This window comes from Chiloscyllium plagiosum, unplaced genomic scaffold, assembly GCF_037043375.1.
Source record: "Chiloscyllium plagiosum isolate Xiang-an unplaced genomic scaffold, Cpla_swu_hap1 HiC_scaffold_2, whole genome shotgun sequence".
Lineage (NCBI taxonomy): Eukaryota > Metazoa > Chordata > Chondrichthyes > Orectolobiformes > Hemiscylliidae > Chiloscyllium > Chiloscyllium plagiosum.
Window position 1 is genome coordinate 19,520,844 of NW_028270140.1, and position 26,179 is coordinate 19,547,022.

At 40.1% G+C, this 26,179-nt stretch overlaps 1 protein-coding gene across 1 annotated transcript in view; it reads right to left on the reverse strand.

The window, feature by feature from the left end:
* Nucleotides 1–26,179, reverse strand: part of uba6 (ubiquitin like modifier activating enzyme 6) — a 122,110-nt gene that overhangs the window by 5,594 nt on the left and 90,337 nt on the right. Inside the window, exons 21-31 of the mRNA XM_043720610.2 lie at nucleotides 22,358–22,447; nucleotides 22,168–22,248; nucleotides 19,728–19,856; nucleotides 18,600–18,651; nucleotides 16,035–16,098; nucleotides 15,323–15,392; nucleotides 13,456–13,527; nucleotides 11,947–12,070; nucleotides 10,966–11,159; nucleotides 9,043–9,170; nucleotides 3,857–3,944 (exon numbers count right to left, since the gene is read on the reverse strand). Of these exons, the coding sequence (XP_043576545.2) occupies nucleotides 3,857–3,944; nucleotides 9,043–9,170; nucleotides 10,966–11,159; nucleotides 11,947–12,070; nucleotides 13,456–13,527; nucleotides 15,323–15,392; nucleotides 16,035–16,098; nucleotides 18,600–18,651; nucleotides 19,728–19,856; nucleotides 22,168–22,248; nucleotides 22,358–22,447 (1,092 nt within the window). The remainder of the gene's footprint in view (nucleotides 1–3,856; nucleotides 3,945–9,042; nucleotides 9,171–10,965; nucleotides 11,160–11,946; nucleotides 12,071–13,455; nucleotides 13,528–15,322; nucleotides 15,393–16,034; nucleotides 16,099–18,599; nucleotides 18,652–19,727; nucleotides 19,857–22,167; nucleotides 22,249–22,357; nucleotides 22,448–26,179) is intronic.

Genomic DNA, 26,179 nt, shown 5'->3' on the forward strand with positions numbered 1-26,179 from the left:
ACTCCATCTGCCAGACCTTTGCCCACAAACTTAAACTATGTCCCTTAGCAATATTTCACAGTCCTCTGCACACTTTGGTCTACTACTCATCCTAGTGTCATCTGCAAACTTTGACACACCACACGTGGTCCCCAACTCCAAATTATCTGTGTAAATTGTGAATAATTGCAGTCCCGATACTGATCCCTGAGGCACACCACTAGTCACTGATTGCCAACTAGATTAGCAGACATTTATTCCCACTCTTGGCTTCCTGTTGTTTAAACAATCCTCTCTCCATGCTACTGCATTGCCCCGTAACAACTTACATCTTTAACTTATGCAGCATCCTTTGTCAGGCACCTTATCAAATGCCTTTTGGAGATCTAGATACCACACATCTATTGAGTCCTCATTGTCCACTGTGTTCATAACATCTTCATAGAATTCCAAAAGATTAGTTAAACATGACCAGCCCTTCATGAATCTATGCTGCGCCTGCCCAACAGGACAACTTCCGTCTAGGATAGATTTAGGGTAGAAATGTTGAAAATTTATGTGCTCTTTTGACACAGTAACCAAGGATAAACTAATTCCATTGCTAGGATAATCAAAATTAACATATGGAAGAATCTGAGTGAGCAAAATTTACTTTTATGCACAGTGAATCACAATATTCTGGATTTCACCACTTGATAGAAGCAGATTCACTAGTATGACTCAAAAATGATTTCCTATGTCCTTGAAAAGGGAAATATTTGTTGTGCTATGAGAGAAGAGCAGAAAAACAACGCTAATTAGATAGTTGTTTCCAAGAAACAGTAAAGACATGGGCAAAATAGTTTCCTTTGTTACACTTTATTCTTCCAAGTGACCATCTTGTGAACTATTTAGATGCAATGTGCGTTGAATACTTCATCGCCATCAAGATCAAGCATGGCAGTTGCCATGACAGTGGTGTTGAGCCCATGTTGGGAAGAATGCACTTCTCAAAAGGGCCTTGTACAGCTGCATACTAAAAACACAGCACATTCAGGTTGTGTAGCCACATTGTAGCTTTTGCATTTCATAGAGTCATAGAGATGTACAGCATGGAATCAGATCCGTCCATACTGACCAGATATCCCAACACAATCTAGTCCCACCTGCCAGCATCCAGCCCATATCCCTCTAAACCTTTCCTATTCACATACCCATCCAAATGCCTCTTAAATGTTGCAATTGTACCAGCCTGCACCACTTCCTCCAGCAGCTTATTCCATACACGTACCACCCTCTGCGTGAAAAGGTTGCCCCTTAGGTCTCTTTTATATCTTTCCCCTCTCACCCAAAACCTATGTCCTCTAGTTCTGGACTCCCCGACCCCAGGGAAAAGACTCTGCCTTATTTATCCTATCCATGCCCCTCATAATTTTATGAACCACTATAAGGTCACCCCTCAGCCTCCAACGCTCCAGGGGAAACAGCCCCAGCCTGTTCAGCCTCTCCCCATTGTTCAAATCCTCCAAGCCTGGAAACATCCTTGTAAATCTTTTCTGAACCCTTTCAAGTTTCACAACATCTTTCCAATAAGAAGGAGACCAGAATTGCACGCAATATTCCAACAGTGGCCTAACCAATGCCCTGTACAGCCGCAACATGACCTCCCAACACCTGAACTCAATACTCTGACCAATAAAGGAAACCATACCAAACGCCTTCTTCACTATCCTATCTACCTGTGACTCCACTTTCAAGGAGCTATGAACCTGCACTCCAAGGTCTCTGTTCAGCAACACTCCCTCGGACTTTACCATTAAGTATATAAGTCCTGCTAAGATTTGCTTCCCCAAAATGCAGCACCTCGCATTTATTTGAATTAAACTCCATCTGCCACTTCCCAGCCCATTGGTCCAGATCCTGTTGAAATCGGAGGTAACCCTCTTCGCTGTCCGCTACACCTCCAATTTTGGTGTCATCTGCAAATTTACAAACTGTACCTATTCTGCTCGCATCCAAATCATTTATGTAAATAACAAAAAGTAGAGGGCCCAGCACCGATCCTTGTGGCACTCCACTGGTCACAGGCCTACAGTCTGAAAAACAACCCTCCACCATCCCCACCCTCTGTCTTCTACCATTGAGCCAGTTCTGTATCCAAATGGCGAGTTCTCCCTGTATTCCAGGAGATCTAACCTTGCTAATCAGTCTCCCATGGAGAACCGTGTCGAACTCCTTACTGAAGTCCATATAGATCACATCTACTGCTCTGCCCTCATCAATCTTCTTTGTTACTTCTTCAAAAAATTCAATCAAGTTTATGGGACATGATTTCCCTGCACAAAGCCATGTTGACTATCCCTAATCAGTCCTTGCCTTTCCAAATACATCCTGTCCCTCAGGACTCCCTCCAACAGCTTGTCCACCACCGAGGTCAGGCTCACTGGTCTGTAGTTCCCTGGCTTGTCTTTACCGCCCTTCTTAAAACAGTGGCACCATGTTTGCCAATCTCCAGTCATCCGACACCTCACCTGTGACTGTCAATGATACAAATATCTCAGCAAGAGGCCCAGCAATCACTTCTCTGGCTTCCCACAGAGTTCTTGGGTACTCCTGATCAGGTCCTGGGGATTTATCCACCTTTACCCGTTTCAAGACATCCAGCACTTCCTCCTCAGTAATCCGGACATTTTGAAAGCTGTCACCATCTATTTCCCTACAGTCTATATCGTCCATATCCTTTTCCACTGTAAATACTGATGCAAAATATTCATTTAGTATCTCCCCCATTTTCTGCAGCTCCACACAAAGGCTGCCTTGCCAATCTTTGAGGGGCCCTATTCTCTCCCTAGTTACCCTTTTGTCCTTAATATATTTGTAAAAACCCTTTGGATTCTCCTTAATTCTATTTGCTAAAGCTATCTCACGTCCCCTTTTTACCCTCCTGATTTCCCTCTTAAATATACTCCTACTTCCTTAATACTCTTCTAAGGATTCACTCGATCTATCTGTCTATACCTGACATATGCTTCCTTCTTTTTCTTAACCAAACCCTCAATTTCTTTAGTCATCCAGCATTCCCTTTCACCCTGACAGGAATATACTTTCTTTGGATTCTCGTTATCTCATTTCTGAAGGCTTCCTATTTTCCAGCCGTCCCTTTACCTGTGAACATCTGCCTCCAATCAGCTTTCGAAAGTTCTTGCCTATCACCGTCAAAATTGGCCTTTCTCCAATTTAGAACTTTAACTTTTAGATCTGGTCTATCCTTTTCCATCACTATTTTAAAACGAATAAAATTATGGTCGCTGGCCCCAAAGCCTTATTTCCCAACAGGAGGTCAGGTTTTGCACCTTCTCTAGTAGGTACATCCACATACTGAATCAGAAAATTGTCGAGTACACGCTTAAGAAATTCCTCTCCATCTAAACCTTTGCCATTCCTATGGCAGTCCCGGTCGATGTTTGGAAAGTTAAAATCCCCTACTATAACTACCCTATTATTCTTACAGATAGCTGAGATCTCCTTACAAGTTTGCTTCTCAAGTTCTCTCTATTAGGGGGCCTATAATACAATCCCGATAAGGTGATCATCCCTTTCTTATTTCTCAGTTCCACCCAAATAATTTCCCTGGATGTATTTCTGGGAATACCCTCCCTCAGCACAGCTGTGATGCTATCGCTCATCAAAAATGCCACTCCCCCTCCTCTCTTGCCTCCCTTTCTATAGCATTTGTATCCTGGAACATTAAGCTGCCAGTCCTGCCCATCCCTGAGCCATGTTTCTGTAAAACATGCTTTGCACAAATAATGGTGCAAATGTGCCTTTGCACTCTGTAACTGGATAATTTGGAACTTGAACATCAGCTAAAAGAAGTTTGAATAAAATTATTTCTTACTTTTACAGCATTTATGAAGTTTAAAAGCGTGAAATCTTCTTTTCCATAAATAGTCCATCTATCCCAGATTGTAAATGATATCTCATTCCTAAGGCAAAAGAATAAGTTTGATTTTAGGAAAATATTATTAAATCAACTATAGTTGGAAATGATCATTTGTTTATAGCATTCAGTTTTGCAACATAAGTATGCTGAGATTGTGAGATTTTGGTTCGGTGATACTTTGGAAGTCTGCATTGTGTAGCCCCTTGTAAGACCATGTTGTACCGACATCCTGACCAAACTGTTTTTTTTTTTAAAAAAACACAGATCAAATTGCAATCTACAAGCATGCACCGTTCCCTTCAATACGGGGTAGTCCTTGAATCCCTGTGCCCCCGCCCCTGCATTGAAGGGCTTTATATGTAGAACGTACTTGTGCTTTCTCTAAATCTTTTGGCTATTAATTTCCTCTACTCTTTCAAATACCTCAGCAAAATCTTTGGCCATTCTCGTTTCGTGCAAATTTCTCCCTCATTCACTTTCCTTCTTATTATTCAGAGAGCTTTAAGCCCTCTATACCTTGAAAAGGTCTCAAAGATCTTTTTCTTTATTTGAAGAACATTATAGAAATGTAAATTGATTTGGCTCTTAGTTTAACTGCTTTTAAAGGGGAAGATGGAGGACATGCCAGCTTGATCAATTGCTTCTTACAAATGATCATTTGTCTATTATGTTTTGATATTTGGGTACCATAAATTGAATAAGGTGGGTTAAAATGTCTCCCCTTTTTGAAGATTTTTAAAACATAATTTGTTTCAAATTAAACCAGAAAAGGACGACAGAAATAATTCTCCATCTTTGTGACCACTTTAAAGTAACTCAGGTTGGAGGGGTGGGTGGGGGGGAGAAAAGAGTTCAAAACTGGAGGGCGGAGGTTTAAGTGTGAGAGGAAAGATTTTAAAAAAGGCCCTGATGGGTAACTTTTTCATGCAGGGATGGTGCGAGCATGGAACCAGTTGTCAGAGGAAGTGGTGTAGACACTTAAAAAGTATCAGGAAGGAATAGGCTGGCAAATGAGACGAGGTTAGATTGGGATGCCTGATTGGCATGACCAAGTTGCACTGAAGGGTTTGTTTCTGCGCTGTATGACTCTTTCGATTATTTCAGGTATTCATTTGATAAGTATAACTCATCAACGATGAAGTAATAGAAAGAAAATTGGTCTGGATGTAAAATAAAGGGTCAATTTACTAGTGCCTGGAGATTAAATTTTAATCTTACTAAGTTAGCAAATTTAACCACACAGGAGTACCCAGTGATATAAACTGCAGACATGCTCACCAGTCCAAAATGATTTGGAGTTGATACTGCAGCCACAGATCAAGTGACTGAAATCAGCTAAGTGAAATTGCCCATCTGAAATCAATACCTAACAATACCCTTCCTTTGTAAAGCTGAAGGTCCAAACCTTAACTGTGCAGCAATTAGCATTTAACTAGGATGTGGCCATGTTATTTCAGAAGCATTTGATAGACCTGACCAACTGTAATTGAATATCACATGCAGATAAGTCATCTCGCACCTTACCCCATGCATGTTTTTGTATACAAAAACATAATACATGAATACAGGCAGTTGCTGTTATTCTTAATGATAACAGTTAGTAACTTTGGAAAGAGCTCAGAAAGCAGCTAATCACTAGATTACATTTTCCAATGACTGGCTACAATTAAACAACCATAAAATAGATTAAAATGTTTCATTACATCTGCATGAACACTAATAGAGTTAAGCAGCATGGAAACAGACCATTCAGTCCAAATTCTCAATGCCAACCAAGTTTTCCAAACTGAACTAGTCCCACTTGCCTGCATTTGGCACATATCACTCTAAATCTTTCCTATTTGTGTACCTGTCTAAATGTCTTTTAAATGCTGTAACTACTTGCATTTACCACTTCCTCTGGTAGTTCATCCACATATGAACCAGCCTCTGTGAAAAGTCATCCCACGGGTCACTTTTAAATCCTTTTCCCCTCACCTTAAAAATAAGGCCTGTATTTTTGAACATCCCTACTAGCGGGAAAAGCCCTTTGCTATTCACCATATCTATGGTCGTGATCTTATAAACCTCAATAAGGTTACCCATCACCCTCCTACGCACCAGTGAAAAACATACCCTGTCCTATAACTCAAACATTTAGTTCTGGCAACATCCTGATAAACTGGAGAGGGTTCAGAAATGTTTTAAGAATATCCTTCCTATAGCAGGGCGACCAGAACTGTATGCAGTCCTCCACAAGTGGCCTCACGAATGTTCTGTACAACCTCAACATGGCATCCCAACTCCTATACTCAAGGGCCTGAGCAAAGAACGCAAGCATGCTAAATGCCTTCTTAACCACCCAATCTACCTGCGATACAACTTTTGAAAGAACTTCGTATCTGGACCCCTTGACAACACTCCCCAGAGCCTTATCATTAACTGTACAAGTCCTGACATTGTTCATTTTACTAAAATGTAATACCTCACATTTATGCGAATTAAACTCCGCCTACCACTCCTCAGCCCATTGGCCCAACTGATCAAGATCCCTTTGTAATCTTAGATAATTTTCTTCACTGTTGTTGGGCACAGGTTTGACGTGAGAGGAGAGAAATACAAAATGTTCCAGAGGAGCAATTTAAGAACCTGCATTTATTTCAATGCAAGGGGCCTAAAAGGGAAGGCAGATGAACTCAGGGCATGGTTAGGAACATGGGACTGGGATATCATAGCAATTACAGAAACATGGCTCAGGGATGGACAGGACTGGCAGTTTAATGTTCCAGGATACAAATGCTACAGCAAGTATAGAAAGGGAGGCGAGAGAGGAGAAGGAGTGGTGTTTTTGATAAGGGATAGCATTACAGCTGTACTGAGGGAGGATATTCCTGGAAATACATCCAGAGAAGTTATTTGGGTGGAACTGAGAAATAAGAAAGGGATGATCACCTCATTAAGATTGCATTATAGACTCCAAAGGCCTGTGACCAATGAAGTGCCACAAGAATCCACTACTTTTTGTCATTTATATAAATGATTTGGATGTGAGCATAAGAGGTATAGTTAGTATGTTTGCAGATGATATCAAAATTGGAGATATAGTGGACAGTGAAGGAAGTTACCTCACATTACAACAGGATCTTGACCAGATGGGCCAATGGACAGAGAAGTGGCAGATGGAGTTTAATTCAGATAAATGCGAGGTGCTGCATTTTGGGAAAGCAAATCTTAGCAGGACTTATACACTTAATGGTAAGGTCCTAGAGAGTGTTGCTGTACAAAGAGACCTTGGAGTGCAGATTTATAGCTCCTTGAAAGTGAAGTCGCAAGTAGATAGGATAGTGAAGGTGGTGTTTGGTATGCTTTCCTTTATCAGTCAGAGTATTGAGTACAGGAGTTGGGAGGTCATGTTGCGGCTGTACAGGACATTGATTAGGTCACTGTTGGAATATTGCGTGCAATTCTGGTCTCCTTCCCATCGGAAAGATGTGAAACTAGAAAGGGTTCAGAAAAGATTTACAAGGACGTTGCCAGGCTTGGAGGATTTGAGCTACAGGGAGAGGCTAAACAGGCTGGGACTGTTTTCCCTGGAGCGTCGGAGGCTGAGGGGTGAACTTATAGAGGTTTACAAAATAATGAGGGTCATGGATAGGATAAATAGACAAAGTCTTTTCTCTAGGGCAGGGGAGTCCAGAACTAAAGGGCATAGGTTTAGGGTGAGAGGGGAAAGATATAAAAGAGACCTAAGGGGCAACGTTTTCACATAGAGGGTGGTACGTGTATGAAATGAACTGCCAGAGGAAGTGGTGGAGGCTGGTACAATTGCAACATTTAAAAGGCATTTGAATGAGTATATGAATAGGAAGGGTTTAGAAGGATATGGGCCGGGTGCTGGCAGGTGGACCTAGATTGGGCTGGGATATCTGGTCGGCATGAATGGGTTGGACCGAAGGGTCTGTTTCCATGCTGTACATCTCTATGACTCTAAACACTTGGACAGGTATGTGGATGGCGTAGGTATGGAGGGACATGAACCAAACGCAGGCAAATGGGACTGGATTAGTTGTGAAAAAGGGCAGCATGGACAGGCTGGAGGGCCTGTTCCATGCAGTAAACCCTGATTATAGCAGCCATTGTGGTATCATCAGCAAACTTACTGACCGTGACACCTAAATTCTCATCCAAATTGATTATATAAATGACAAACAACAGTGGACCCAGCACTGATCGCTGGTCATAGTCCTCCAGTCAGAAAAACAACCATCCGCCACCACCCTCTGTCTCCTATTGTCAAAACTACCAATTCAGTTGGCAAGGTCTCCCAGTATCCCATGTAATCTATCTTTACTAATTAGTCTACCATGTGGAACCTTGTCAAAGCCTATGTAGACAATGTCTGCCACTCTGCCCTTATCTATTTTTTTTGGTTACATCCTCAAAAAGATCAATCAGGTTTGTGAGGCATGATTTCGCATGGACAAAGTCATGGTGGCTAACCCTAATCAGTCCTTGCCTTTCCAAAGCGTGCAAATCCTCTCTCTCAGAATCCTCTCAAGAATTTACCTACCATTGATATCAGACTCACCAGTCGATAGTTTTCAGGCTTCTCCTTTCTTAAATAAAGGCACATGATATTTGAATAAAAGCAAAATACTCAGGATGCTGGAAATATGAAACAAATACCAAAAACACTGAAGGAACTCAGCAAGTCGAGCAATATCTGTGGAGAGCAAAGTTTCCAGTCTAGTATGATGTTTCAGAACTAGAACTTCAGTTCTGACAAAGTGATACCAGACTGGAAATGGAGGAGCTGATGTTAGACTGGGATAGACAAAGACTGGAAATGTTAGATCTCTTCCCTTTCCACAGATGTTACCAAACCTGCAGTTTCTCCAGCATTCTTGGAGCTTGTTTCTCAAGAATAGTTAGCCAGGTGTAACCTGCTTTGCACAACAATTTTTTTTTTAAGGCTTAATGTTTATCACCTCAATCATTCAACAACTGGAGTCTCTCTCTCCCCATGAAGATTTAAACATAGGCATTTGTTTCTGAAGATATTAAAAATTTGACTATTTTTGCACTTTATTTGATATATTTAAAAGGTTAAATATAAATTCTGAACATGATGGTGATTCCATTTACATCAGACTTTACTTTACCTTATTTGTGTCTTCTTAACTGGAGCTGGTTCAGAAAATACTATAACAGGAATAGCCAGGTTAAAGAAACAATTCCTATATGCCTCAAAGGACTGGCCTTGAACAACTTTAATTAACTCAATAGCAACCTAGAGAGAAAAGACAAAGTTTAGGAGAAAAAAGACAAACCTTGTGAATGAGTGAGATTGGGATTGAGCGATAACACTACTTTAATCTAGCACAGACTAATGAAAAAGCTCCTGCTCCCAATGGCTATGAGAATTCTAAATTAAATAAGTGTGAGCTATATCTTTTGCAAGAGGACTGAAATGAAAACCGGTAACTGTTTTGAACATGATATGTTGATGTTAACTATCTTCGGGTTCAAACTGCTCTTTTTGGGCAGCACTGAGGGAAATTAATAAGTCAATATACTGGCTGTGCACCTACGTTACTATCATGCTTCTCTCATGTTTTGGGTAAGAATCATTGTTTGATCATGCTAAGGGGTGAGTGACTGAATTCTACACAAAGCTCGAATAGACCTCCTCTCAAAATTTCCTGTAACTTCTGCAGTGTTTATTTCTAATTGTGATCAACAAATGAACATTTACTCTTTTGAAAATTAAAATCAGTTGAGCCAATAACTAAACTAGCATCAATATAAGTTAAGCAAAGCCATGGCCTGACAGGCAGTGCAATTGGGACACATACGGTTACTTGAAAGTTGCTCATTTTCACTTGATAACTGGATGACAAACCTACATGGATAACAAGGAAAACAGGTCCAGAACTGGACATCTATTGTGAAAATCTGTGGTCAGAAATCACAAGCTGGTCCCTCCAATAGAAATGGACATGAGCCCACAAGTACACGGAATCCATGCGTACAAAAACATAATTTTTAAAAATCAATTTACAGAAAAGACAATCCTACTTGACAATCCATTGTTTTATTTTTCATTTTTGGTCTTTTGACTTTGACTCCATCCAAAATTCTACTCAAATGAGTACTTCTTATTACTTTTCAGATATGTTATTTTAATGGACCAGACTATATCCCCTCAAACACAACAAGGAGATAGCTTAGACCCTAACTTTTATTTTCCCTGTGTAAAGTGCCGTGTTCTAGATATGACCTGATTGGTCAAACTACCACGCGTTAAGCAAAACACACTTTATTCTTATACTATAGTTAAAATACAAACAAAAAAAAGGAATTGGGAAACCTTTAACTCTATCAAATTACTTAAAATAATATAGCAGTATCCCATAAATAGACCCCTGACAAAGGCAAATTCAGCAAAACAGATTTCCCTCAATTGATATCTCCTTCAGTCCTGGAGAAAGAACACCGACAGAATTGATCTAGCTGCAGAGAGAGAGAATATTCAAGGTTTTGCTGCAGCAGCAGCAGCAGAGAGCTGTATCTAGCTGCTTCAATTCCCCAAACCCCAACTTCAATAACTAAAAGCAAACTAAAACCCTGGGCTTGTGTAAACCTGACTCCACCCATTCATGCTTCCTCGAGTTTAAAAAATAGCTATTATTCTACTTTCCACCTCAGCACCAAGTTTACAACACCTCCCTTCAAGAGAACCAGGACAGACAAATCCCCCTTAAAGGCATAGGATGGTGACAAGACAGTATTTACTATCATTACTTACCATCATAAGGACATAAACAGCCAACTATTTAATAAGGGACTGGAAAGACTCGTGGTCATTCTGGATTGGGGTGACAGCAACCTTTGCTCATGTACAGTTTTTTTTCTAATTTGTCCAGCAGCTTTCACAGGGCTACTTTCTGGTGCCAGCTCACACCTTACCATACGAATTCAATTCTAATTAGTTTGAGCTTCTGATGTCTAGAGTCATTGAGTTATTATTAAACTTCTGCAACATTGATTGGGAATTTATACCACAAGCAATAGAGTGTTCCTACCAGTCCTGATACTGCTGCAGTTGCAGTTGCAATGGCAGGAATGATCCGGCCAGCAATCCTCTTCGTCTTTAATCTGTCTGCTGTATTAATGCTGTACATCTTTGCTCGTATATTGGAAGCAGCAGTTATGAAGTCAATGTGCCCATTACTGTCATTGTCTTTTTCAAAGGAGACTGGAATCATGTGGAGGCGATCTACCGTGCAATAAACAAAAAATATTGCAGTTATTTGGATCCATTTCTCATTTATAGGTTTCGCATATTGCATTGAGAATTTCTCTACTCTCCCAATGAATTGTTTCCTCCCACAGGAAATTACTTATTCCAGAGTCTGGTCGGATAGGTAGTAGCTATCTAATACCACATCCAGGTGGCCATTTAGCTCAAATGGTGGGTGGGTGGCATATCCTAACAGCTGAGCCTAATCCTGTCCTTGTGCAACACCTATATAATACAGATAGCATTAGGGACCAGGACCAGAAAACCACAAGTTTAGAACACAAGAGGGAGACTACTCACCTGACAAGTTTGTTCTGACTCTGCTACAGTATAAGTAAACCCATTTACTCCTCTCTCTGGCAGTCCTGTATCTTACTCTACTTCAAAGCTGAACCAGTGTATTTCGTTCTGAGTGGTCTATCCTTTTCCTGATTGACTGTAGAAACCAATTAGCATTCATGACAAAGCTGAGAGTTGGGTAGCTTGAGGTTAGCTCAGAAATCATTGTGCTGCTCAATTACAAGTATAACAACATCGCTATCCAGACTGCATCCAATTCTGATCATCTCACATGTAGAACTGAGTCTCCATAAAAGGCTCAGTGCAGATCATTCAATGTAGATTTTAAGATGACATGATTTAGGTCTTCACAGGAATGAAATTATTAAATTCTGTCCAAGTCTCACACACTGTATAGTCAATTTAAATAAACCTTCAAAGCAGTTACTAGAAATTCAAATGATTCATAAAACAATGCACTCACTTTTTGTCGCCATTCCAGCATCTCTGGCCTTGTTCAATAGGTCAATAGCGACTCTTTCTTCTTCACTGCTTACTGCAAGTTTTGCCTGGTCAGATTTCTTTACATTTTCATCAGTTTCTATTTGCTAAAACAAATAATTGCCGAATGTTCGTGTAAAGTTTTTGAATGCAAAACAAAACAGCAATATCATTTTAAACAAATATAACTTCATTTTAAAAGTACGCTTTGGGTGTTTTCCCTTGTGTGGAACAGATTTACTGCTTTTGGAAAATCCTTTGAAACAATCTCAATTGGTTTCATGTCCTCTGCAGACATAGAAGCAATTTGCATTTATTAATAATGGTTTGACAGTACAGAAGCTAAAGTATATTAGGGACAAGGGGATAACCAGGGAAAGAATAGGGCTCATTAAAGTGGCAGGGTGTGTGTGGAGCCAGAAGTTGTAATATCTTATTCTGAACTCCCATCATTAGTTTTAGATAAAATCTCTGTTCATTGAGCTATCAATTTCAAAACTTTCCAGCCCAGAAACAGCCAAGCCTATTCTTTGATGTGAGACTGAAGGAGAGTATTGTTCCCATGATAATTACTAATACTTTAAATCGTTATTGCATGAGCAAAAACAAATGCTATACTGTGAAAAAATCTAGACACAAATGCATTAGCTCAAGCTGATGGGTTTATGTTGAAGACAATACAGTCCTAGAAATTAGTCCTTTAAAATTCTAGCATTATGAGAATTGTCCTGAGATATTTATAATGGTACTACCTAATTGGGAGCTATGATTTTGCTTGAAATTCCAAATAAAAAAGGAAACCGCCATAAATGCAGGAAATCTATGGAAAAGTAAACGACCAGCAGAATTTTGTATTATTTATCTATTTTTATAAGATCTCAATGATAAAAGTAACTTTCTTTGTTAATCAATCTTTGAAACTTCTTAATTCAGCTACTAACCTTATAACTGTTTCAGTTGTATCTTGCACAATGTCATCTACAACTATTTTGAAAATGTAATTTGCACAAATCAAAGTGGTGATTTTTTTTCTTCCAGGAAATTTTTTTGAACTTAATCAATTTAGCAGAATTCTCAGAGTCAATTATCAAAGAGCATTTTTCCTAGTCAAAATTCACTTGACACCTTAACTTTAAATATGCCAGTCCTTTAATCATGTGATGGTATAATTATCACAGTGCACACGCTGGATTCCCAAACCAGCAATATTTGTGTAACTTGGATGCATTCTGGAAATAGGAATGCCTCAAATTTATTTTAGCTTCAATAAATTTTGGACTATTTAAAAATGTCAAGAATTACTGACCAATGATGTGATAGGGCATGAATTTCAAAAACAATCATTGCATTATAAACATTAAAGCCCTTGGATCATGCTCAATAGTTCACAGTGCTGAAATACACCATCATACAATGCACAAATCTAAACACTAACAGTGTGAAATAAGTCACTTTCCCAAACTCCGCTCTAATTTGTGACTCGATTACTTACTTTTGCAGAAGGGGTGAATTTTGGAATCTCAACCTTGGAGAGTATTTTGGAGATAGCTTGCTTGGATACATCCTGCAATAAGCCAAACAGTTATAATGTAAACCTTTCCAGAAATCATGGCCTTTTGTTGCAAATTCCGAGAGACATGCACTTTTTCATTATATTACAATTTTTATTTCATTCCAGTAGTAGAAAGTAAATCTCCTGCCATGAAATACAGCAAAAAAAAGTTTCCCACTTCAAATTCTATTCTTTGCTACAATTTCTTTTCCCTGGCAACAATCTGAAATTAAGCTATTGTTTCACAACTTGGGTGTCATATTTATTCCTGAGGTGAGCTTTTGACTTCACATCTATACTATTACCAAGACAGACCACTTCCACATTTGTAACATCAACTGCATTTGCTCATCCCAGTTCATTTGCTGCTGATACTATCATTTCAGCCTTGTTTCCTTTATAGTTTGACTATTCCAATGCACTCCCAGTGGGTCTGCTATAGCCTACCATCCATAAACTTTACAGTCTTAAAAAACACTGCTGCCCGTGTCATAATTTTCAGCAAATCCCACTCTCTAATCACCTAAACTGACTCAATGCCAGGAGAATGAGGACACTGCCTCTGTCCTCCGAAATCCACACTTGAGGACCTCCAGAGGTTGCCAAATTACTTGTGCTTCTCCAGCTGTCTTTCTGAGATCAACTAATTCAGCAGGGTTTGGTGGTTAAAGTGCAGAATCATTTGGATTATAATGTTCTGCCAACCATCACAGCTCAAACCTGGGTGACATGGTGACTCAGTGATTAACACTGTTACCTCACAGCCAGGGACCTAAATCTTAGATAACTCTCTATGTGAGAGTTTGCATGTTCTCAGTGTCTGCAAGGGTTTCCGTCAGATGCCCTGGTTTCCTTCTAAGTGGAAAGATGTGCAGGTTAGGTGTATTGGTCATGCTAAATTGTCCACAGAATCTAGGTATGTGAAAGCTAGGTGGATTTGCCTCGGTAAATATGGGGTTATGGGGATAGGTAGAGGATTGGGAATGGGTGGGATGCTCTTCGGACGGTCAGTGCAGAGTGGGGATTCTATGGCTTTGTTATGTTCAAAAGTGATTATTACAACATCCCTCTATCCAGCCTCCATCTTCCAATGCTGAAAATGTGTTGCTGGAAAAGCGCAGCAGGTCAGGCAGCATCCAGGGAACAGGAGAATCGACGTTTCGGGCATAAGCCCTTCTTCAGGAGGGCTTATGCCTGAAACGTCGATTCTCCTGTTCCCTGGATGCTGCCTGACCTGCTGCGCTTTTCCAGCAACACATTTTCAGCTCTGATCTCCAACATCTGCAGACCTCACTTTCTCCTCCATCTTCCAATCTATGGCAACTCAATTGCATTTGAAACTCTACTGCCTATACTCTGACTCACAACTAAGTCCCATTCACTCATTCATCTACAGCGATTTCTGGTCCATCAAGGCCTTAATTTTAAAACACTCATTCTTATTTTCAAATTCTACCCTGCCTTGCCTTCTCTCACTTCTAACATGCTACAATCCTTTAATTGTCCAAAATTATGCACTCCCTCAAATGCAGCTTAATTTACAACCAATTTATTTTGTTCTGCTTTGGTCACTGTGACTTATCTAGTTTATGCCTTAAACTCCCATCCCTAAACCTGTCTGTCTCTTTCTCCTCCTTTAAGATTCTTCCTAAAACCCAACTCTTCAATCACCTGTTTTAATATACAATGGCTTAGTATTAATGTTTTATCTGATTACAGTCTTGTGAAGTACCTGAAGTCTGAAATGTGAAAGGTGCTATATGAATGCAAGATGTTGAAAACCTTTTATCTAAAGATAAAGACCTACCCTTTCCATGTATGGAACCTTGTAAGTTGTTGCAAAAAGTCTCGCAGCACTTAATATGAAATTGTAATGTCTAAAACAATAAGAAATTAGAGGTTACAATTCTGAGAATGATTTCCTTGTACTTTAAATCAAAACAGGATACAATATCATGTGACAGCACCACGAAGGAATACAGCCTAATCGGAGAAACATTAAAAATAAATGCAATTTGATTAATACATTCTGGTCAACACTGCTGTTAACTAGTTAATTAAGAGGTCATATTTACCTAATTGAGTGTTTATTGGACTTAAATGAAACACAAATACCCATTAAAATGGTAATTAAGTTTTTGATTCTGTACTCTAATTGCTTATTTGCATACAAATGGCAAAAGATAGCACAACTGATTTAATTAATTACAATTCTTCTCGTGCAAAAAAATTGAAGTAGAATCTTTTGTGATTGCAAACATTATTTACAAGTATTTAGTATAAAAACTTGAGTTTATCAAATATGTCATCTATTCTCTGTAGAAATAGTGGAATAAATGCACTATTATAAAAGTTGGAAAGTAAAAGGTTCTCTGTTACAATTCAATATCATCCCACTATTTATCAAAATATCGGACAATAAAAACTGTAATCCAGATTTTAGGGAATCCAAACAGAACATGCAATTGGGACAGAATTCCAACAGAGATAATGAAATACAAATCCTGATAGTTACTTACAATTCATCATTTATGTCAAACTGCATTGGACAGGGTGGCCTCTTTGGTGACTGCCAAAATAAGCCTGCAAACAAACAGAATCTCAATAATTAAAATAAAACATGAACAAATTCCAGGCAAGTTTGTTAGGTTTACCCTAGAAGACAAGTGGATAATATGGGGTGGCTCAGTGGTTAGCACTGCTGCCTCTCAGTGCCAGGGACCCAGATTCAATTCCAGCCTTGGGTGACTGTCTCCGTACAGTTTACATGTTCTCCCCATGTTTGTGTGGGTTTCTACCAGGTGCTTCGGTTTCATCCCACAGTCCAAAGATATTCAGGTTAGGTTAAATGGCCATGCTAAATTGTCCCCAGTGTCCAGGGATGTGCAGGATAGATGGATTAACAATGGTAAACATTGGGTTATAAGTATAGGGTAGGTGGTTTTAATCTGGCTGGATGTTCTTCAGAGGGTGGGTGCAGATTTGATGGGCCAAATTGCCTCTTTCCATAATGTAGGGATTCTGGAATTTTAAGCTAATTAAGACGACACATAGCTTGCTTGCTTGCCTTTATCGGTCAGGGCACAGAGCATAAAAATTGCCAAGGCATTTTACAGCTGTATAGTACTTTAGTCAAGTCACATTTAGAATATTTTGTACAGTTCTGATTGGCACACTACAAGGAGGATGTGGAAGCTTTGGTGAGGGTACAGAAATGGTTTGCAGGGACGTAGCATGGTATTAGCCATGAGGAGAGATTGGACAAACTTGATTTGTTTTCACTTGAATATTTAAATATGAGGGGTGCCCTGATAGAAGTTTACAAAATTATAAAAGGCATGGAGAAAATGAATAATTGGAGTCTTTTTCCCCAAAGTAGCAAGGTCAATTACACGAAGACATAGGTTTAAAGTTAAAGGGGATAAGTTTAAAGGAGGTGTGAGGGGCATGTTTCTCTACACAGCGTGGTAAGTGCTATCAGAGGAGGTGGCAGTCAGATACAATAGCAACATTCAAGAGGCAGTTTGACAGGATATCTGAATATGCAGGGAATAGAGGAATACAGACCACATCGAGGCAAACGTTTTTAGTTTAGAAAGGCTTTATGTCAGTGCAGTCGTTGTGGGCTGAAGGGCCTGTTTCTGTGGTATACTGTTCTTTGTTCGAAGACCAAGGATAGCTGTTGCAGTAGAACACCACAACTCCACATTCTTCTCCAAATTTCTCACCATTCTGACTTTCCTGTGCCATTGCCAGGTAAGAATCCCTAAAAGTTCCCTTTTCACATGACTTCACTGCACAGACTGTAGTGATTCAAGTCAACCCACAACTTTCTCAAGAGAAATATGGCTTGTACAAGGAATTTCAATCTTGTTAGCGAGACATTTATTTAAGGTGAGTGGAGAATCCTTTTAAGAAAAACCAACAATTTTTGCACATTACAGGCTTGTATTTCTTCTGCATTCTTTAAGCAGTGCAAACTCCAGCTGAATAATGGTATTGCTGGTATGTTCAATGGCTAGAGTAAAACTGAACTATTTAAACCAGAAGAAACCAAGCACAGTTTACACTCAAGTGGCAAGCCTGAGCTAGGTAAAAATAAAAATTGACTGGGTTTTTCTGACAAAAATAAGCAGCACATTTTTAACACTTTAATTTATGAGCAAATGACACAGCAACGTCAGGAGAAGAACAGATGAACTGTTGTTAAATACCACCAACCTGTTTCAATTTTACAGTTTAGTTTGTAGGTTTGAGAAAATGGCACCTTCATTTTTGCTTCATAATTGACATGCACTAAATGTCATGAAAATGCTGTATATGTGTGGTAGATATGGATTGAACTTACCCCAGAAGATTAGCCTGATTACAAACTTTAAAAATATTAATGTCAATTACAACCAATCAACCCTTCATGTCAGGTAGTATGTTTGCGATTGTTAAGACTCACTCCTTCATGCATTAATTGATGCTGGAAATATTACAAACAGTGAAATTGAGACTATTCCAAAGAAAAAAGTTTTTACTTTTCCTGATAGAATTATTTGGATTGAGAAAGAAAACTTTCTCTTTACTTCTCTATCTGTATTTGATGTGAAGTCAAATTCACCCATTCTAATGTATTCTTGCTTTTCAGTGCTTGCACTGTTGATTCTTCCATTTTTCAATCCAATTCATTAAGACAACACCTTGCTGCTTACCCTATTCAAACAGGTCACTGTGTTACACAAACCATTTAAAAATCGTTTAACAACCTAACTCTCATGAAGAGTTTTAATCTGGGTCAATGCTCCTGTAAGAGCAAACAGTCAGGGTCCAACAATAGGCCCATTCCTGCCCTCACCCAATATCCACCACCTCTACTGTAAACATCATTAGGCAGAAGTCAAGAATAGGAACCCTGAGCTTTTCCCATTTACGGTATAATTATAGCATGATCTAGTAATCAGATTACTTGAATTAGATTAGGAAAATAAATATGAGATCCCTGGTTTAGGTTGCTCAATCCCATATATGTCGGACAGATAGCCACTGCAAGAGTTGGCACTAAAAACGCAATGAACAAACTTTACCACAATACTTACTTCCATCCTTCAGTTTAGTATCTAGTGGAAATGAGTGCAGAAGTTGTACCGCCTGGAGGAAGATAAAGAATGGGTCACTGCTGCTGCTTTGTAGACGAGGCCGACAATCTCAAATCTTTCTTTTGTGCATTGCGAGAATGAACATTAGTCAGTTAATGATTCTTTGCTGGTAAACAAAAGAGAATGGGAGCCAGGAGCACGGGGATGTAATAAAGACAGCAATGAGAAAACAAGATGGGGAGAGACAGCAGGGAAAAAAAAAATGGGGTTGGAGAGAGACAGGAGGGAGAGAATGTAGTTGAAGAATGATGACGGGAGAGAGACGGAGGAGAGACAATATATGTAAAGAGAGACAGTGGGGAGACAATGTGGGTCTAGCAAGGAGAGACTATGTTTGGAGAGGGTTAGTATGGACAGTTAGTATGGAGAAGATGGGGGTGGATACAGTGAGACAACAGGGAGAGAAGGGAAGGGTGAGAGAGACAATGGGGAGATGATATGGTGGGTCAAAGGCAGGCAGAGATTGCTGGGGAGACAGCAAAGAGAGAATGGAGTGGAGGAGTAGAGGAGGAAGACAGAGACAGAGATAGACACTAGGGTAGACCAGGTGGACCAAGACAACTGGGGTGGGGTGGGGGGGATGGATGGTGGAGGTGATCAAGTTCGATATATATGGGGGGGGGGGTAGGTTGGGCAAGGGAGGAGAAGAGACAAGCAGTAAGGACAGTGTGGAGATACAATGGCAGGGTGAGCACATAGGGAGTGGTAATGGTTCCCCTGGTTGGAAATGGCTTGTTGAATGGGGAAGCAAATGGTGGTGAAGGCTAGGCCAGGATGGCAGCAATGCATGGTGGACTGAGAGTTATATTCAATTTATCAGAAACTAATAGCACTGCTGTGGATGGAAAAAATGCAAAACCAATAATTTTAATCATAATATACCAAACAGCCTGTTAAGCACAGATAATATTTGTACTGAAAAAGAAATACTACAATCACCGAGTTTAGGTAAAGTAATTAAATGGGCAGGGTAATATTTCTACTGTCATTACCATAAAAAATAAATCAGAACACAAGAATATTAATCTGCAATACTGATGCACTGATTGAATTATTATTGTGCCTTACCTTGTGATGGAAATATTTTTCAAATTTAACTCGTGCCAGGGCCACACACTCATGCCAACCTGAGGGCCACCTATTAAGTAATTTAATTGCTTGAAATGATCCTTCTAAACTTTCTCCATTTTGCATTCGCTACAAAACACAATTGTGGAAAAGAATAATGGTATCTGCCCTCAATATTAAATTCAAAACTTTTCAAATAAACACTGCTAACAGAAAATCTCAATATTGCAGCACATATTTTGTCTATTGCCGCATTTTAATTCAGGTTTGCTGAATTTAACCATTTCTTTGTGCAACATTGCATCATAAGTACTCATTCAGGAGATTGGGCACTAAAGGGTTTTTGTCAGCGTAAAATGGATTAGTTGTGTGGTTGTGAAACAGTAGTACCATTATAAGAGCAGAGCAGATTTACAAAGCTGACAGTTAAGTTAATGTCAAGTAGATAGTCTTGGTGGTCTGCCTCCACACTTTAAACCTGAATTTCAGCTCCCAAGTTACGACAGTTAATACTGAAATCAAATTCTGACAGGTTGAATATGAATCATCATATCTGGATATTGTTGAGGATATTTTGGAGCTGTGAGTGGGCTCTACACATCCTTGCCTCTGAGTCACAAACCACACTAAAGAATCAAGTTATTGCTCAATGTAACACTAGGGTACGCAACAGGCAAATTAATTTCAAAGCAGTCAAGTCTATAATGATAGGGTGTCAAGAGGAGTGTGGCCTGGACAGAATGCTGAAAAGGGGAGGATGTGTTGCCTCACACTAGAGATGACCAAAATGGTGGAGGGAGATCTGTTGAATATGGAGGTTGGCAAGATGATAGGTGAGTACAAGAGAAATCCTATCATGACTCTGGGAGGGAGGGAAAGGCATGACAGCAAGAGGTGAAATAAATTGGACATGTTGGAACAAGTCACTGATTTCAACCCAATGGCATCAATGTGGACTTCAACAGTTTCCTCATTTCCCCTTCCCCCACCTCACCCCAGTTCCAAACTTCCAGCTCAGCAATGTCCCCATGACTTGTCCTACCTACCTATCTTCTTTTCCACCTATTCACTCCACCCTCCCCCCTAACCTATCACCTTCATCCCCTCCCCCACTCACCTATTGTAGTCTATGCTACTTTCTTCCCACCCCCACCCTCCTCTCACCTATCTCTCCACCTTTCAGGCTCTCTGCCTGTATTCCTAATGAAAGGCTTTTGCCCGAAACGTCGATTTAACTGCTCCTCGGATGCTGCCTGAACTGCTGTGCTTTTCCAGCACCACTCTAATCTAGACTCTGGTTTTCAGCATCTGCAGTCATTGTTTTTACCAAGTCACTGATATTGGCTGATGATACTATTCAACTCTCAAAAAGTCAAATGAAGGAGATATTAAGTGGAGGTATATGTGGAGGTTACAAACCAGCTCAATGTAGAGAGTTGGATTTAAAAATGGATACAGAATAATGAATGTAGTTAACAAGGAATTGTAGCAATAGTAATGAAACAAATTCCTATAGATGGAATTGATTTTAAGAAATGACCCGAGAGGTTCAAGAATATTGGCTCCACCAAGGGTGGTGGAACAATCAGTGAATGTAAAAGAAATGGAAACGTTTCAGGAGAAACATCTTGGATTGTTTCCTGACTGTGTTGTGACTAAATCTCAAGCCCATAGAACTGTTTATGGAGAAAAAGGAGCCAATGAAAGTGAGACAATTTGGAAATTCAGTTATTGGATACAATGTTTGAAAATTTAGCCAAAAAGGATGAAGGTAAAGAGAATGAGGCTGATTTGTATAACTCATCTTCTTTAACAGAAATGCAAAGATGGATTCACAATTGTAAGTTAAACCAAGAAACCTACTCAGATATGGTTTGTGCTTCATTCCTGACTCTTGAGAAGACAAACACAAGTGCTGACTAAGGAACATGCCCATGCCTTATGCTTTTATACAAATTCAGCTCCAGGTCGCTAATTGGCCCTAACTGTTTCCTCAATTATATTCTCAGAACCTCCCTTCCAAGTTGGGGGTTAATCACAACTAAGGTGCCAGCTGTTAAGATTGCATCATTCTCACCTCCCCCCAAATCAGTCTCAAATGTATTAGGAATCCAAAGCCCTCTCTTCTGCACCATTACAGACACATATTCAGCTATATATCCCATACTATATCCAAGTCCAAAAGCATGGCCATCAGTTTTGGGGAGAAAAAAAGATAACTTAGGCTTAACTGCCAGGCCTTCTTCAGTTGTAATGCTATTAACACAGCATCTCCAAGGCTTTTGAACATCAAAATGTATGTTGACAGTCAAAACAAATAAGCATTTATCTAACCTGTATTAAAAAGTCAAGCTGCAATGCTCTGTTAACAAATACTGTGAAATTATGCACTGTTCAAAGTCTGATCCTCAAGTCTGTATATTGAAACAATAACTCTCACCTGCAGAACATTGTCTGTTGATTTATGGTTTTCCCAGAATTTGTTGTACATTGAGGGTTTGTAAGAAAAGGAACTTTCAAACTGAAATGAGAAATGGAATAAGATTTTTCCATCATAAATTAACAGGATAGCACTTAAATTGACATGCTTTCTAAAGAAGCTGATTTAAAATACTACAGCTGTTTCATACCTTATCTCTTGACCACTGTATTGTATGTTCAATTAATGCAGGAAATGATTTTAATGTGCAAAATGGGATTTCTTCTTCAGGAGGATCTCGCTGCAAAAAACCAACAGTGAATCACAAAAAAGTTGAAGTTTTTAAAACTTTAATCATTGATATCACATAGCAATCACTTTCAACTTGTATAGCATCAACTTCCACTTTCTGAACATGCTGGATGTATAGTTCAATAACATCAAAATTCAACCACCCTACTGCATCTATTCCAATCTTTACCAGCAGCAATCTACTGAAGTATCATTTCCATGCTTAATCTACAACCATTTCCAACTATAAACCATCATCATTTTAATAGTATTATGGACTCTGATTCAATTAATTATTTAAATAATTAATAAATCACTCTTTCCAAAATAACCCCATACTTCTTCAAAAGGATTTTCTAACTTGAGATACATTTAAATGGAGCAACAATTCATCTATGCAAAATGATAATGACTGAAGCATTTCATATTCACATTTACACAGAATTACTCCTATATATTGCTATGTATTGTTTTACATCCTAAATTAATGGCAAAGTAAATTCCAATTATACATTATATGGCAATTGAAATTTGGTTCAGCTGTGTAACCAAAGCATAAATCTAAAACTGCATTGATATTACAACTTTCATGAAGGACCTTTGCAACTAATGAACTATTTTTGAAGTCTAGGCACTATTGTGATATAGTCACATTGCTGATACCATTCCCAAACAACATTGCTTTTCTCTTACCAATTTTCTCTTATCTGTTTCTATTCTGATAAGTATATCAGATTGCTCACAAAAGGGATGGTTCTACACACACAAAAATCATAGAAATGCCTAGCTTCAGTATGATTCCATGACCACTAGGTCTCCTGTAGCCGCAGGAGGTGCAACACTTGCGCCCACACCTCCCCCCTCACTTCTCTCCAAGGCCCCAAAGGTAACTTCCATATCCGCCACAGATTCACCTGCACCTCCACCCACATCATCTACTGCATCCGCTGCAGCCGGTGTGGCCTCCTCTATATTGGGGAAACAGGCCGCCTACTTGCGGAGCGATTCAGAGAGCACCTCTGGGCCACCCGGACGAACCAACCCAACCAACCTGTAGCACAGCATTTCAACTCCCCCTCCCACTCCACCGAGGATATTGGACTCATCCACCGCCAAACCACAACAACCCGACGGTCGGAGGAGGAGCGTCTTATCTTCCGACTGGGAACCCTCCAACCGCAGGGGATGAACTTGGACTTCACCAGTTTCTTCATCCCCCCTCCCCCCACCTTGTCTCAGCCGGATCCCTCCAGCCCGGCACCGCCTTCCTGACCTGCAGTCTTCTTCTTGACCTCTCCGCCTCCATCCTACTCCGACCTATCACCCTCACCTTGACCTCTTTCCACCTATCACATTTCCAACGCCCCTCCTCCAAGTCCCTCCTCCCTACCTTTTATCTTCTCCTGCTGAACACTCTCTGCTCATTCCTGAAGAAGGGCCTGTGCCCGAAACGTCGAATCTCCTGTTCCCTGGATGCTGCCTGACCTGCTGTGCTGTTCCAGCAATAAAGTTTCAACTTTGTGATCCAGCATCTGCAGACCTCACTTTCTCCTCCTGTAGCCCATGGTTGGATTCCATGAGCACCAGGTTTGCTCTAGTACAAAGTCAGTGTCAGCATTCCCTGCCTACTGGACATACTGTTCAAGGTTCCATTATCCAAACATGATAGTGAATGTCAGTGGATTATTTGACGATGACGACTCAAAGATCAAAGCCAAAGGCTCCTACACTCCTCCCTAGTTCCTCAGAGAAGCCTCTGATAAATCCCATCTGGCCCAGGGGACTTGTCTACTTTCATTCCTTCTCGAACTTCCTTACTAACCTTAATCCATTCTAGTCTAATATCTCATACCTCATTCGTCTCCTCTACAATATTCTCCTTTTCCTGAGTGGAATATTTGTTTAGCACCTCTCAGACCTCCACAGGGTCCACACATAACTTCCCACTTCTGTCTTTGACTGGCCCTATTCCTACCCTAGTCATCTTTTTATTCCTCACATACCTCTAGAAAGCTTTAGGTTCTCCACTATTCTATCTGCTAAAGACTGCTCATGTCCTCTCTTTGCTCTTCTTTACGCTCTCTTTAAATCCTTCCGAGCTAATCTGTAACTCTCCATCGCCTCATTGGAACCATCTCGTCTCATCGTCACATAAGCCTCCTTTTTATGATGCAATAATATAATAGATCAGGTTATATGGCCACAAAATGAAGAATAGAGTACTTTATTTATATGCAAGGAACCTTTCTATAAATAGAAGTTGCAAATTGAGCACAGGTTGCAATTTATGTCAAAGTTTGGGAGAAGATTTGTAGTTCTGGTGCTCGTTGTTGTGGTTCTGTTCGCTGAGCTGGGAATTTGTGTTGCAGACGTTCCGTCCCCTGTCTAGGTGACATCCTCAGTGCTTGGGAGCCTCCTGTGAAGCGCTTCTCTGATGTTTCCTCCGGCATTTTAAATGCGCTTCACAGGAGGCTCCCAAGCACTGAGGATGTCACCTAGACAGGGGACGAAACATCTCCAACACAAATTCCCAGCTCGGCGAACAGAACCACAACAACGAGCACCCGAGCTACAAATCTTCTCCCAAACTTTGAACACCTACGGGCGAGAGACGCTAAGACAAGCCAGGAAATGGGAATCCTGGGCCAACCGCCTAAGCTCCACATACGAACAACTCCGGTTCCTGCACGAATGCCGAAAGAATAGAATTAAATGCGGAGGAAACATCACAGAAGCGCTTCACAGGAGGCTCCCAAGCACTGAGGATGTCATCTAGACAGGGGACGAAACGTCTGCAACAGAAATTCCCAGTTCAGCAAACAGAACCACAACATTTATGTCAGTTTAAATGCTTTGAAATACACGGTGGCTCAATAGTTAGCACTGCTGCCTCACAGCACCAGGGTGCCAGGTTCAATTCCAGTCTCGGGTGACTGCCCATGCGGTGCTTGCACATTCTCCCCACGTCTGCGTGATTTTTTTCCGGGTGATCTGGTTTCCCCCCCACAGTCCAAAGATATGCAGGTCAGGTGAACTGGCCATGCTAAATTGCCCATAGTGTTAGGTCTATTAGTCAGGGAAATGGGTCTGGGTGGGTTACTCTTCGGAGAGTTGGTGTGGACTGGTTGGGCAGAAGGGCCTGTTTCCACACTGTAGGGAATCTAGTCTAGTCTAAACTAAAAATATGTATGCATAAGTTAGGTGATAGTAAGTTTTATAAGCAGTTATGTCAAGCTAGAAGGAAGAAGGAAACTTTTGATTGGTCCTACAAGAAAGAGCACTTTTATTGATGTTACAACAAGCAGCTGACTACACTAAGATTGGCAGAGTCCAACAGGAACTTGAGTGACCGTGAAGGGAAAGATCATCTTTCAATGTAATGCCCAAACAATTGAGGAACAAGACTGTACTGATATTAATAATAATTACTTCAATGAGGCAGGCAGTCTGTTCAAAAATGCTTCCTTCTAAAGGCAAAAAAATTAGATAAAACATGGTGTAAAGAAAGGGAAGAGGAGGTGAATTGCTATGACAGTGTGTAAAGACTTTTTCTTTGATGGATGGGAGAAGTGCATGTCTAAAATCGAACACCTGTCACCTGTACATTTAGGAAAATTAATTAAAATTCAGTGGTATGGTTGTCACTAAACATTCGCATGTCTCCCTACTTGCCCTTGTCTTAAGAATTGTCTCTTCAATGCTCCCAATTTGACTGTAGGTTAGAAACAAAACACGGGGTTAT